The sequence below is a fragment of the Notolabrus celidotus genome, chromosome 21, assembly GCF_009762535.1.
Source record: "Notolabrus celidotus isolate fNotCel1 chromosome 21, fNotCel1.pri, whole genome shotgun sequence".
Lineage (NCBI taxonomy): Eukaryota > Metazoa > Chordata > Actinopteri > Labriformes > Labridae > Notolabrus > Notolabrus celidotus.
This window is the reverse complement of record NC_048292.1, coordinates 23,875,677-23,890,397: the sequence shown is the minus strand read 5'-3', so window position 1 is coordinate 23,890,397 and position 14,721 is coordinate 23,875,677. Positions and strand designations below refer to the sequence as shown.

Sequence of the window (14,721 nt, the reverse complement as noted above, 5' to 3'; positions counted from 1 at the left end):
TTCGCGATTTTGTGTCTTCATTTGAAAGGGTATTTAAGCTGAGCAACACTGTCTTATTAAAAGAAATCACACTAGTTCAACCTACTGTTTAAAATACATTTTATTCATACAAATTCCTTTTATTTTTATTTTTGCTTCGGCGAACTGTCCAGCCGTCAGTGTCAGGACCCAAAACTTCATATTGGATGATGCGTTTCAGGACTTACCCGTGGAAGTAAAATGCTTGTTTGAATGTTTTACAGATACGACTTTTGATAAATGTGAGCAACCAAGGGAGATTGAAAAGATAGGTATGTCAGTTTTAACTCAAAACTGTGTTAAAATGAGATAGTGTCACTAAGAAGAGCACTGTGGCTTCACTTCTAGCATGCACGGCTACACGGGATGCTTTGTTTTGGTTCTTTATTTTGGCATTTCATGTTACATACACAAATACAGTCAAACTGTTTTTGTTTCAAGCATAGACTGAATAGGTTAACAAGGTTAACATCCACATTTGTATTACTTAAAGCAAAACAGTATACCTGGTAATTAACTGAATTGAAAATGTTAAAATATCAAAATGTCAGTATGAAAATTAAGCAATTGTGAGCATTGTGTCAATCAATCCTCACTTGATCTATATTTCCTGTCACCCTCCTGTTATGCTGCGGGTCAAATTGACCCTTTTAAAAGTCTATTTTAAGCAATATATGCCTTCCAAACCAATTAAATGCAGCATAAAAATCTGGGCAGTATGTGACAGAAGAGGTGTCGTGTTAATTTATCAACAAAAATTCAAAATGTAAAATAAAATAAACTAAAATCAATGTCATGTATTTATATTAAGAGCTCTCCAATGTACATTAAAAACGTTTTAACATTCATTCTAATGAAAAAATTAGTGCGTTGTCCCCATTGAACCATGATCTGTGAGAATTAAAGAACACCAATGGACTAAATCTTGATTTAAATGGTTAGTAATGGAAATAAAAAATTTGATTAAAAAAATGTTTAATGGTTTTTGGGGTTCTGACACTTTTGGTTAATTGAATATGCCCAAAGGTCAAATTGACCCAGGAACATTATTGCTGTTCCAGAGAAGCGAACATAACAAGAGGGTTAAAGCACCCCAACATTTGAGCTGATAATTGCCAAATGTCTGTCACTCAGTGTGAAACCCATACTTTCTTATATTAACGTTCAATTACCTCTGCAGTCACCTGTAAACCTCATCAGGGTGAACTTTCCTTACAGGCTGAAGAATTCTAGCTCTGATGAATTGTAAGTTTCTTAAACACAAGGCAAAGAAACACCTCTGTTTTTGTGTACTTAATATTAAAACGATTCTAATATAGTTCAAGAATGAAAGACAAGGACTATTTAAGTCTTTTTTTCCTGGGGATTGTTGAAAAATGTTAATTTTTGGTAGTTAAACTTGAACATTTGCATTCTTGATGCTGAGTTACAGAGCACTTTGGAATCTTATTGGAATAAAAACCTGTACAAATTCGACCACGATAATCTTCTTTGATTCAGGAGATTGTAATTTGTAATGGAATAGGCATTTACTTGGTTAGTTTCATCATTTCTAATTTAAAGTTATAGTCATACTGTTTCTCTTGTGAAAAAAGTATGTACATCCATTGAGCGCAGAAACCTTTGCTTTAAGATTCTCTTTACCAAAAGTGATGTGATCCCTGAATCTCTCACGGACAGAATTTGATTAATTTATTGTTTCTGTGTTTCAAAAAAGGGCTAAAAGTCAGAGTAAAAATAAGGCCGTGATCTTGCATTCACAGTTACAACAGAATCACTGCCTTTTTTATTCCTTTCTAAAACATAGGTTTTGGTAGCCATGACTGTGGTAATTGGATTTGAAGGCAGTGCCAATAAGATTGGCATAGGAATCATCAGAGATGGTGAAGTGCTTTCCAACCCTAGACGGACCTACATCACCCCTCCTGGTCAAGGCAAGAAAAGAAAAGTTTTACATCAATGTTTCTATTCACTATTGCTCTGTTCAGATTTCAAAGATCTTGCGTGTGAATTTCACAGAATGTTATTTCCCGCTGCAGGATTCATGCCTAGCGACACTGCCAGGCATCACCGTGCTGTTATACTGACTGTCCTGAAGGAGGCGCTGGAGCAAGCTGGGCTGAAGCCAGCAGACATTGACTGTGTGGCATACACCAAAGGTATAACATCATCCTGGATGTTCCCTCTGGTGTAGACTTAATTTGATTATGACACATACAGTCAGTTCCACTATCAGTGTGCTGTGTAAATTGCACACAAAGAGAGCTTAGAAGTCAGACCGGTTTTGATTGAATAGATATTATACTGAGGGTGTTTGTTGTAACAGATCACCATAGACACTAGTTAGCTGAGGCTATAATTCAACTGAATTACCATAACCTGGATGACTGAGAGCCTTCACATAAATCTTATGACCCTAATGTCTTTGTTTCATGGACATATAACTGGTGCTTAATGGAGCACGGCAAATGAAATCTATAAAATGAATCTAATCATGTTGACATTCTGCATATCTGTCTCCATGCACTGCAGTGCAGTGAGACTCTGAACCCAAATTGCTGTAAAAATCTCCATGAATGTTTGCCGGTGTAGCCTCTCATAATTTTCTAAGTAAAGTTTTAGAAGACAAACAGAGAGAAAACTAAATCTGTGCAAAACACAAAAAAGAAATGATGATTTGCTCAGGACTTCTACTAATCAGGTAACAACAGTTTTACATTTTCAACTGTCAGATGTTTAAAGGTGACATATCATGCAAAATTGACTTTTAAATAGTTCTTTACCTGAAATATGTGTCCCTGGCATGTCTACAAACCCCCCGAGAATGAAAAAAATCCATTCTGCCCCTGTTTTGATTTCTACACCTTTCTGTAACTGTGTGTGAAACGAGCCGTTTCAGACTTCTGTGTTTTTGTTACGTAACAACAATATCCGGTCTGTCACGGAGTCAGAGCTCGGAGCTTGTTCAGCCCATAGACTGTATAAAATAATACTGAATCCCTCCCCCGTTTTTCATTACCTGCACAAATGTGTGCTAACAAGGAGCTTAGGAGGGAGGCATGCTAGTTGCAGGCTGTCTTAATAAACACAGAGGTCGGTTTTACTCCCCACGTCTGCAGATTTGAAGATCTAATGGATGATTTTTATTTATCATGGATAAGTGCTAGCGCTAGTTAGCATAGCTACATAGCTACATGTTCATAGCTGTAGCTATAGCTGTAGCTGTGTACAAAGACACACGTCGACATACTGACAAATAAAACAACAAGAAAGTCTAAATCTGTGACCAATCCTTCATAAAAGGTCCTGCTGCCTTTCTGGCAGAGATCGGTTTTACTCCCGACGTCTGCAGATTTGAAGATCTAGTGGATGATTTTTATTTATCATGGATAAGTGCTAGCGCTAGTTAGCATAGCCACATAGCTACATGTTCATAGCTGTGTACCAAGACACACGTCTACATACTGATAAATAAAACAACAAGAAACACTAAATCTATGACCAATCGTTCAGAAAGGTCCTGCTACAGGCGCCTCTCCGTCAGGATCAGATTCAGAGGGTTGAAGTTACGCGATCTCTGAGCAGCCGTGTATATTCAGCCAACATGTAAACATTAGATCAACGTGCTGGAGAGCCGAGGCACATCCACTTCCGGAGGGGGCGTGGTCAGAGAGAAAACAGAGTGTTCTGAGGAGGACTGAAGAAAAGGACTTTTCAGGCATGCCAAAATCTGATTTCAAAGTGTTTTTTCGAGCATAAACTTTAAAGACATGTTTTGGGGACCTCTTAGACCAATATATATTGATGAAAAAAGCGTGATATGTCACCTTTAACGATTTGACTTTCAGCATTCAAGGGTGTTTTAATAAGTAGATGCATGGTTTGTAAAGGTGTAGGGATGTAACGATACACTCAACCCATGATTCGATTTGAATCACGATTTTTGGATCACGATACGATTCACTCATGATTCTCTAACGATTTTCAAGAAAACTGGATTGAACTCAAAATTTAAATAATTATTATTTTATTTCAATTCTCAGATATGGACGGTTGCAATATATAGTTGTTCTCTTATATTTATGTGTAAACAAAGTCATCCTTTTTCATTTTTAAGGTGTGTTGTAACTCAAATAAAACTACTGCACACTTTTTTTCAGCACCTTGCAAAAAACTAAAATCACCATACAAAAATAACTTGTTGGAATATTTCAGAGAACTGGAAAGTGAACGATTCCCAAATGAAAGTATTAAATATTTAAACAAATGAGGTAAATCTCTTTAAAGTAGGGATGTAAATTACAAGTATTTTTCCGTGATGGATCTTTTGAAATGTTAACGATCAATTATCATTTAATCATTAAAAAAACGTGAACGTTTTCCATTATTCCAAAAATAATGCCAAATTTGTTTTTTCCCCTGAACTAAATTTGCCTTCACGACACAGTGTATATAACTGACAGTATTAAACAGATACAGATCATATTGAGGTGTTCAAAATGTTAACATGCTGAATATCAACATGAGGAGCAGGCTTATAAATAATCTCTGTGGACGCATGGTCATAGAGTGAAGGCTCAGACTACAACATGTGGATTTACTGCAACAGGACAACTGAACAGAATCAGATTTCAGACTCTCAGTGTCCAGGTTTCTTGTTCTTATTGAGAAAAATAAGCACGTGAAAGCGGTCAGGTGTCAGCCGGGAGCCCAACCGGGTCAGAATCAGTCCAGCGGTGGAGAAACAAAGCACTTGTGGAGACCTGTCACTCAGCTGCAGTCCCCAGCTGAGCGTCTCCGCTGTGAGCAACACCTTCAGTCAGCTGATTCTGAAACATGCTTTAAACTTAAAACACCTCCACTCAGCGAGTGACAAGAGAGCAGCGCAAGAGACTTCATGATGTTGAACAAGCGGAGTATAACAAGCGCCTTCTACTGTTTAAAAATAATATCCAGATACAAATTTTGTTGTATCGATTTTAATCCACTCTTATTTGTATTGATTTTTTAACCATCTTGGGAGATATCCTTACATCCCTAGTGTATAGCTGTCATAACTATTGTTAAGTGTCTGATGACTGGAATCTAGCTTGTCTCTGCCTTTTTGTCCCTCTTCTCCTTCAGGTCCTGGTATGGGCGCTCCCTTGGTGACTGTGGCTCTGGTGGCTCGTACTGTCGCACAGCTTTGGGGGAAGCCACTCCTCGGTGTTAACCACTGTATTGGACACATTGAGATGGGCCGACTCATCACGCAAGCCAGCAACCCCACAGTGCTTTATGTCAGTGGAGGAAACACACAGGTTTGTTACTTCATTTCAGTGGAAAAACACAGCAAATCCCTTTATTTTGTGGCTCTAGTGTGATACCATACCATAACTAGTGGACCACTTATTGGTGATTAGCTGTTGCTGGAACAGTGTCAGCAGAGATGAACTTGCTTGATTTTTAGACTTATTAAAGCTTATGGGAGGGTTTCTTTTTTTGCTGGTAATGGAGAGATCTAACAAAAGCAAACAAGACCATCAGCATGAAGATACATTATTTCTTTATAGTACTTTTTAATGCTTGTAACCACAGCCCTTGGTTAGGTGTCAGACAGAATCTGACAGAATGCTGCAGGAACATCCTTTGATTTCATTCTTACTGCAAAGATTCATTGTGAGTGATATGTTTGGCTGTAAAGAAAAATGCAGTATGAGGTTTTTAACCACAAAACGCTACTTAAAAATGCACAGAACAAGTGCTGCAAGTTACTGCTTTGTCACACAGGGTTTCAAAATCCATACAGACTGTTCCACACAGGAGCTTCAGGTTTTTTGTGTGTTTTCTCATGCAGGTTATTGCTTACTCAGAGCGGCGGTACAGAATATTTGGCGAAACCATCGACATCGCAGTTGGCAACTGTTTGGACAGATTTGCGAGAGTTATCAAGGTTTGTGCCATTGTGATCCTTATGAGAGAAACCCCATACTGTAGAAGATAATAATGTACAAATGGGTTGTGTAAAACTGTTTTTCCTTTCAGATCTCCAATGATCCCAGCCCAGGATACAACATAGAGCAGATGGCCAAAAAGTGAGTTTCATTCTGTATAAAGGGTAATTCTGCTTCTTTAAGATTGATTATGTTTCTGTCTTAATCCCTAATATGTGAAAAAAGTTGGTCCACACATGATAGGCCAGCTGCAATGTAACACATGGGGGCAACATTGTATATCATTGTGGATCAATTTCAAGGTAGGGATGTAAATTTCAAGTATTTTCCCTGATTGATTTTTGGAAATGTGAACGATCAATTATCGATTAATCCTAAAAAAATTTAAAAAATAAAAACGTAAACATTTTCCATGTCAAAAATAATGCCAAATGCTTTTTTTCCCCCAGAATCAAATTTTTCCTTCACGACACAATGTGTATAACTGACAGTATTGAATATCTATGGATTGTGTTGAGGGGTTCAAAATGTTAAACACACTGAATATCAACGTGTGGAGCAGGCTCAGAATCTCTGTGGACATACAGTCATAAAAGTGAAGGCTCAGACTTCAACAAGGGAACTGAACAGAAACATATTTCAGACTCACAGTGTCCAGTTTTCTGTCTACTCGTTCTTATTGAGAGAAATAAGCATGTGAACGTGGTCAGGTGTCAGCCGGGAGCACAACCGGGTCAGAATCAGTCCAGCTCGTGGAGACCTGTCACTCAGCTGCAGCCCCCCGCTGAGCGTCTCCGCTTTGAGCAACACCTTCATTTAGCTGATTCACATCGAAACATGCTTTAAACTTCAAACTCCTCCCTGATAGCTGAACTAAATATGAGACCACATGATGTTTGTTCACCGTGATAGAAAATCGAAACCAAAAAAAAGTGTTCGAGTAAGTTCTTAACAATCAATTAACCAATACTCGATTAATTGTTGACATCCCTGATACAAGTTTTTTTTTTCTTTTTGCCACTGATTGTTGTTTGATCTACCACTGCTTAAATGTCCTGCTTTTTTTATTTTGCCAGCAACTCATGTCTCATCCAAGGTGAAAAGGGAAATAGCAATTTTGGAATGAGTCATTTCACTGTTGGTATTATATAGTGATTTAGACTTTATGTACACTACCAGTCAAAAGTTTGGAAACACCTTCTCATTCAAGGGTTTGTATTTATTTTAATGATTGTAAACACTGTAGATTAATACCAAAGATATCTAAGCTATAAAAGAACATATATGGAATTATTTTAATTACAAAAAAGTGTTAAACAAAGCAGAATATGTTTTATATTCTGTAAAGTAGTCCCCTTTTTCCTTCATGACAGCTTTGCCCACTCTTGGTATTCTCTCAGTCTGCTTCATGAAGTGGTCTCCTGGAATGGTTTCTAATTAACATGAGCCTTGTCAAGAGTTCATTTATAGAATGACTTGCCTTCTTAATGTGTTTGAGACCATCAGTTGTGTTGTTCAGAGGTGGGGTTAGTACACAATGCATAGCCCTATTTAACTACTGTTGTAATCCAGATTATGGAAAAACCAGATTATTTCATAGTTTTGATGTCTTGAGTATTAATCTACAATGTTGAAAATAATCAAAATAAATAAAAACCATTGGTAGTGTACATATTAGTCGTTTAGACCCCATAATATGAAAAAGTGGGACCATTTTTTTAAATATTCCAGTTCCTCTTTATTTATAATCACACTTTATTTTGCACTGCCTGACTTTGTTGTTTTGTCTGTGTTGGTAGAGGGAGTCAGTATGTGGAGCTGCCATATACAGTGAAAGGAATGGATGTCTCGTTTTCTGGGATTTTGTCCTACATTGAGGTAAGTTTAATGCTTGTCTGTCAAATATTTGTCCTCTTAAGTGCTATTACTTAGAAGTATTTAATCCAGTTTATCATTCAGCAAAGATGGTGTCACTGATCAGGCCAACCCCTAAAGCACCACATATCTGGAAAGACTCCCTGAAAGCTGTAGGTCCGCTCCAACTCTCACCTCTTTTAAATCAAAGACTGAGACCTTTTTATTTAACACTGCCTTCCTATTTTAGTTTATTTAGACTCACTTTAATGCTGGGGTTGGTAATCAGATTTAGATACACTTTTTGTTATACTGGTTAAAATGATCTTCATGTCCTGATGGCAATCAATACATAATGTGTTCTTAAAAAAGAGCGAAGAAAAGCTGCTATCTACAGCCGGAGTAAACCTGGGAAAACACCAACCAATCAGCCTTTTTTGGGTGCCAAAATTTTAAACCATTCAAATCCTGTCCTGCCGTTCTGCTCGCCTCCTGCGCGTACATTTCCCCAGCGTTCACTCCTCGTCCCCGTCTCCTGCCTCTGCTTCCCCTGACTCTACTGACTGCCCCTCTCGCTCGACCTCGGGCCTGTCCCCTCTGACCCGATGAGGTGCTTTGCTCAGGACTGTAGTCCGGATCAGAGTCTAAAAAGCTCTCACCACGGGGGCTCTGACAAGCAGAAGAATGAATGAAATTTACTAAGTCCTACAGAAATGTAGATGTGTTGTAGCATCCGTTCGGACGCTGTAGTGATGACGAGCCGATTCGTGAACACGTTGAGTTTTAATAACGGGTCACTGTCGGCCGTGATCACGCCAACCAACAAAACAACAATCAATGTTTGAATGAATGAAGAACTTCTCCTCTTGTCTCTCCTCTCTCCCGCTCACACACTCTACACCTCTCCTGATGCCTTCACTAACCGTCAACACTGTAGGAATTAAGAACATCTACACTGAACAGGTTTAACAAGCAGTAGAGTTGTTACAGTATTACATGTGTTAGAACTTTTCTCCTGATATCGTGTCACCAGGACAACTGGATAATGCTAGAATGACAGTTGCGTGTACTAACAGCAGCCATGTTTGTTTGTGTTTTTAACTGTCACTATGATAATGTTATTGTGAGGACTGGTTTTGAATCAGTCACGATCATATGATCACAAGTCAGTGGCACTCGTGCATGTGGGGTTAGACGGAGTCATGAGGAAATGCTACATTAAAATTCATGCTAGTTTTCCGAGACTGCCAACCCCAGCTTTAAATGCAAAATTGTATTTTATTTTTATGTTTTATTATATTTGTCATTTTAATTGTACTCTTTTATTTTTGTCTGAATGTTTCCAATGCTTTTAATGTTTTAATGTAAAGTACATTGAGTTGCCCTCGTGTATAAAATGTGCTGTACAAATAAAGCTGCCTTGCCTCGCCTTGCCTTTAGTGTTTCATACTTAATTGTTTTGGTAAACCATTCAAACAGTCCTTTTGTGTTTCTCTTCAATAGGAGGCTGCTCATAAGATGCTGAGCTCTGGTCAGTGTGCTGCAGAAGATTTGTGCTTCTCCCTGCAGGTACAAACAACCAAAACCAAATCAAACATTTTGGATCTTTGAAGTTCTGATAGTTACAAAAAGCTTTTGAAAACCAGCTCTAGATCCCATTTCAAGTTAAATAAAAAACCCTGTTGTGATTAGTGAGAAGAATAGTGTCCCTGCCTATTTTAGAATACCTCCTCATTCTCAACGTCACAGAGGCACAATGTTCAGTTCAGTTTGATTCATTATGACTCAATTCAGTCCAAAGGGGATCATTAATTCCTCTTGCAGATCAAATAATTGACTGGAGGTTTGCAAGCCAAGATAGTTTTTGTTAGCAACAAAAGCCAGCAAGGGTTAACATTTTGACATTTAAGTGTCAAAAAAATATTCCAGCACTAATGCCTCTGTCCCTGCAGGAGACGGTGTTCTCCATGCTGGTGGAGATCACAGAAAGGGCCATGGCTCACTGCGGCTCCCAAGAGGTCCTCATCGTCGGGGGTGTTGGCTGTAAGATCATGACATTTGGATGCTGAAAGACATACCATCTTTAATGTTCTAGATCAGGGGTTCCCAAAGTGTGGGTTGGGACCATAGACTGTATAAATAATGGATGTAGTATCCGTGACGTCACCCATCTGTTCCTGAGCGCTGTTTTGAAGCCAATCGGTGGCGGCAGCCATATTGGTAATGCTGAACACAACCAGTCAAAGTGTGACATAAAGAGGCGGGGTTTGAGCCTCCAAGCCAACAGCTATGTGTTCCAGCCTGTCAGTCAAGTCAGTCATGTCCTTATTTGGGCAGAAACTCGTAATCTTAGTATTTTCTGAACTGTCGCGTTATAAAAAAATTCACCCCCGTACAGTGTGTGCCGATAGAGAGAAATGAGCTACGTAGAGCCAAACCGTTTTTTGAACCAGGCTGTAAACATGTTTATTTCTGCTGTAAAGATCGTCTTCTTTGAATGGGTGTGTATGTGGTTTCTGGTGTTTCTGCAGCCAGCCTCAAGCGGACGCTCGATGACATGCAGTTTATAGCACTTCCGCATGGGCTTCATATCTTGAGACCGGAGGGTGCTGCTTGGTCAGGACCAACTGGGGGGTCACGAGACAAAAATAGGGGGTCGTGTGATGTCTTTTAGAATGTTTTTGTTTTTTTAAGTTATCTAAAAATAGTACATTTTATCCATTATAGTAAAAAATATCGACAAAAATAGCAGCTAAACTTTAAATAAAATCTTGAAAATATGAAGTGTAATGAGCTTTCTGCATTTCTTTCTGCCAGATGACTACTAAGTTTAGGGTTAATGAACAGTTAATTCTGAAAAGCATCAGTGGCAGTTGGTTAATTCATAACAGCACAGGAAACACAGACACATGCTCATATAGGTTGGCAAATTTTCTCCAGACCAGCTAAGTGAAGCCACGTTAAATTACTTTGAGGGACAGTGGGGGTCGCGAGTCTTTGGCATCTATATTTTGGAGGTCACGGCCTGGCAAGTTTGGGAACCCCTTTTCTAGATAATGGAGTCTTCACCCATTGCCTCAAAACTGTTCAAACTTAACTCTCAGGGTTTACATAGCTGCAGTTGCAGTTGCACTATCACAGTCATGTAAATATCAACAGTAAATATCCTTGAAGAGAGAAAGTGAGGTTTTCTTCTTAATGCAGCTTTTTTTTCCAACATCTTCTTAGACATCATCTACACGTTTACATTTTTTTGTTCTGTGTGAGACCGTGTTCAAAAAGATACTGTACCTACCATAGGAACACAAATATCATCATTTCTTGGTGTGATAACCTCAAACTGTGCAGGGATGTTATCATGTTACCAGACCAGATACAACTCAGAAGACTTTTCAACATTTTTGTGAAAACATTTCAAATGTCCAAGAGTCCATTCAGGCTCATTCAAACATAGTTTCCTCTATGTATGTATTTAAATATGAATGAAAAGTACCAGAGACCATGAAGAATATTCATATATTCTACTGCATGTGAATGAGCCACTGAATGAGCAACTGTTACTGTGCTGTAAGATACTCAGGAAAGCCTGAGGTGCTTGAAAAGTGAATGTAAGATTAACTAAACTACAGCACAAGAGTTCTTGCTCATGTTATTAGATTAAGAAAACAAACCTGGATCATCATAAAAACCGATTGATTACATGTATTTATTTACTGAAAGCTTTGACCCTTCCATCCTGGAGAGACTGTGACCTTTTTTGTTACCTGTGCAGGTAATCTCCGTCTGCAGGAAATGATGGGAGTGATGTGTAAGGAGAGAGGAGCCAAGCTTTTTGCAACAGATGAAAGGTAAACCTGGTCCAAGAACACTCAAAACGATTTCGATGTAAATGTAGTGAGTGGCAGATTTGCAAACAGGAACAATAGCATGTTGATCCTTGGACTGAAACTGAAAGTCATCTTTGTTAGAATGTAAATTTAAAGTGGCTTTAGATTCAGGTGTTGAGTCTTTCAATGATCAGGTGTTACTCAACTCCTTTTTAAAGAAATACAATCAAAATACCTTCCACCATGGTTTAACAATGTGAATGAGGCTTTCCAGTGTCACAGAGAAACTGTAGCAATCTTAACATCTTAATTATCTTTCATGTAGAAACTTGCTATACTCATTTTTCACAGTACCAAACCTTGGTCATTGTGTTATTCCCTACAAAACACTAACAGGTGCATCACAATGAATTAGAATATCGTGGAAAAAGTTCAAATTGAACATATATAGTCTCAGTATGTAAACTGTGTGAACTCCACAAACACTGACACGTTTGGCTGAAGGTCTCCAGTTACACTTTTAAAACCGTAACACCCGGAGAGACACATTCACGGTGGGCTGAGAGAAGACTACTGTTACAAGCTGCTAAATCAAGTGAATCACAGCTTCTTCTTTTGAAAAGTGCACACACATACAAAAAAGATAAAACAAATAAAAACAAATTAAAGAAAGAGAAATCAAGTGAATCACAGATGTGTGTGATGTTATTGTGGATAGCAGGTGGAATAAAAACACGGCGGTTAATCTACCAATCAGACACGTTCATCATTGCAGGCCCTGCCCCCCAAAAGCCCCAGGACCTTTGAAAAGTAAACTTTTTAGGGGGGAGATTATCTACCCCTGAACTGAATTTAGACCCTGGGTCCACCGGTCGAAACGCACGTAGTTCAGGGGTAAAGTTCCTCTGGTCGAAAAACGCCTTTATAGCACTTCACTCTTCCTACTGCTGATGTGCATTATGGAGATGCTGATTTTCATGTCCAGCAGGACGTAGGTCCTGTCCACAGCACCAAAACCACTGCCAAATGGTTTGCTGGCATGATATTACTGTGCTTATTTGTCCATCCAACTCACCTGAACTAAACGCTGTGGAGAGTCAGTGGGATATATATCAAGAGTAAGATAAGTAACACCCAACCAAAAAACTCAGAACAGCTGGAGGCCGCTATCAAAGTTACCTGGGCTTAAGTAACACATCAGCAGTGCATGTCAGTCTCTTGTATTAATATGCTGAGAAAAAGCAATATTTTGTGATGCTGACTCGGTCTGGGCTTTCATGTTTGAAAATTGCGTTCAATGGAAAATTCAGGTAACAGTGCTCACCTTTTGCTGCAGGTTTTGCATTGACAATGGAGCCATGATTGCACAAGCAGGCTGGGAGATGCTCAGGTCAGGTCAGGCGACTGAAATAGAAGACTCATGGATTACCCAAAGGTAGGAATACTGTTTCTCATGTTGGTCTCTTCCAGATGTGATTACAGTGTCTTGTTATATCAGATCATCTGCTACTGACATAGTACGTGCAGCTATGATAATTAAACGCCCACACCTGTTTTGGAGAGTAGAGTACTTTATGCACCACCCATGCAGCTGGGTGTGGGTTTCAAGGATTCCTTGCCACAGTGTAAATGAGGAGGGTGCAGGCTGTGTTACTCATAGTCATAAATGTATCTGCGGCGTTTTGATGCTAGCCCTTCATAGAAATTGTTTATCAAAACAATGCTTTAGGTCTACTGTTATCAAAACTGTTGGAAGTGCAGCTTTCAACCAGCCTCTTATTTCAAAACCTAGTTGGACATGACAGGAATCCTGGAAGTCAAAATTGGTTGGTGGAGTTATTCATCCACAAAATTTAATCAAAGTTGCCTTTGGGGTCCCTTGTTCAAAATAGAGGTCCAATCATCCATGCTATTGTGCTTATTATATCCTTGGATGTTAAGTATTCCCTGACTGGAGAAGAAATGTTTGTGTTGCTACTTTTGTAGTCTTTGCACGTTGACCATTAACATTTCTTCTGTTGTAGGTACAGAACAGATGAAGTCGAGGTGACGTGGAGAGACTGACAGATGGATGAATGGAGCAGTGTCAGTGCTCCCAGTTGTTGTCTGTTGTGACAAGTGGGGAAGATCTCTTCTTATCTGGTACATTAAACAGTTGGCCTTGAAGAGGGATGTTTTTTTTAATCCTTCTGCTCGCAGCAACTTTGCAGGCTGCAATCAAGATTTTGAGTAACACTGCTACCCACTGTCAGGAATGATGAGATCAGCTGTCTGTCTAGATCACTGTTGAAAAGGAGCTTGTTCTGTTTTTTTGTGCACACTATAGTTGCTAAATGTGAACTCTGAACCTGGAATGAAGCTGGTCTTACCAGATTTCCAACCTTCCTTGGGACACTCCTGTACCATGACATTAACATATGGGGAAAACTGAGGGTGAATCTGTGGGAGCCGGACTTCATTTAACTTTTAAGTTCATTTTCTCATTTTTATTGATTATCATTAACCTCTAATTGGCAGCGTGTCAAGCATTTATTCTGAACTTGAAATAAAACAACAAATACAACTTACCAAGTTTATTCATTTTTATTAAGCAATACTGTTCACTTACATTCCTCTCTCTCTCCAGTGTAATTATTTCAGATTCAAACATCAACATACAGAACATGGTGAGATCCCTTATGGATTCATGGGTACCATTCACCCGATCAGGGAAACAAAAAAAAACAAAGAAAAAAAACACAGCATTAAGATCAGCAGGGGCAAATAAAGGGTGAACTCCAGAACAGCCCAGACCATCTATTTGTGGACTACAAAACAGAAACAAAAAAAGGGGGACATACGAATGAAAAGATGAAACATGAATAAATCAGTTAAATAACTGGGAGTAGTCTGCCACTCAAGTATCAAGTGCTTATTGATCATTTATTATTTGTATTATTATTATTAAAAAATGCAATTAACTACAGGGTTTTAATGAGGTGAGAACCATCAAAATCTGTTATTTACATTTAACACACCAACTTTTTGGGAATCAGAATTGGATATTTTGTAACTAATACGTGTTTACGAATTCCTTTCTTTGTGGTAAC

General features: G+C 38.8%; 1 protein-coding gene across 1 annotated transcript; it reads left to right on the top strand.

The window, feature by feature from the left end:
• Positions 1–150: 150 nt before the first annotated feature.
• osgep (O-sialoglycoprotein endopeptidase) lies at positions 151–14,199 on the top strand. Its single transcript, XM_034673121.1, has 12 exons — positions 151–290; positions 1,826–1,952; positions 2,058–2,177; positions 5,143–5,318; positions 5,855–5,950; positions 6,043–6,092; positions 7,751–7,829; positions 9,309–9,374; positions 9,758–9,848; positions 11,578–11,653; positions 12,969–13,067; positions 13,657–14,199. The coding sequence occupies exons 2-12, from the start codon at positions 1,838–1,840 to the stop codon at positions 13,694–13,696; spliced, it is 1,008 nt and encodes a 335-aa protein (XP_034529012.1). The 5' UTR covers positions 151–290; positions 1,826–1,837; the 3' UTR covers positions 13,697–14,199.
• Positions 14,200–14,721: the final 522 nt, after the last annotated feature.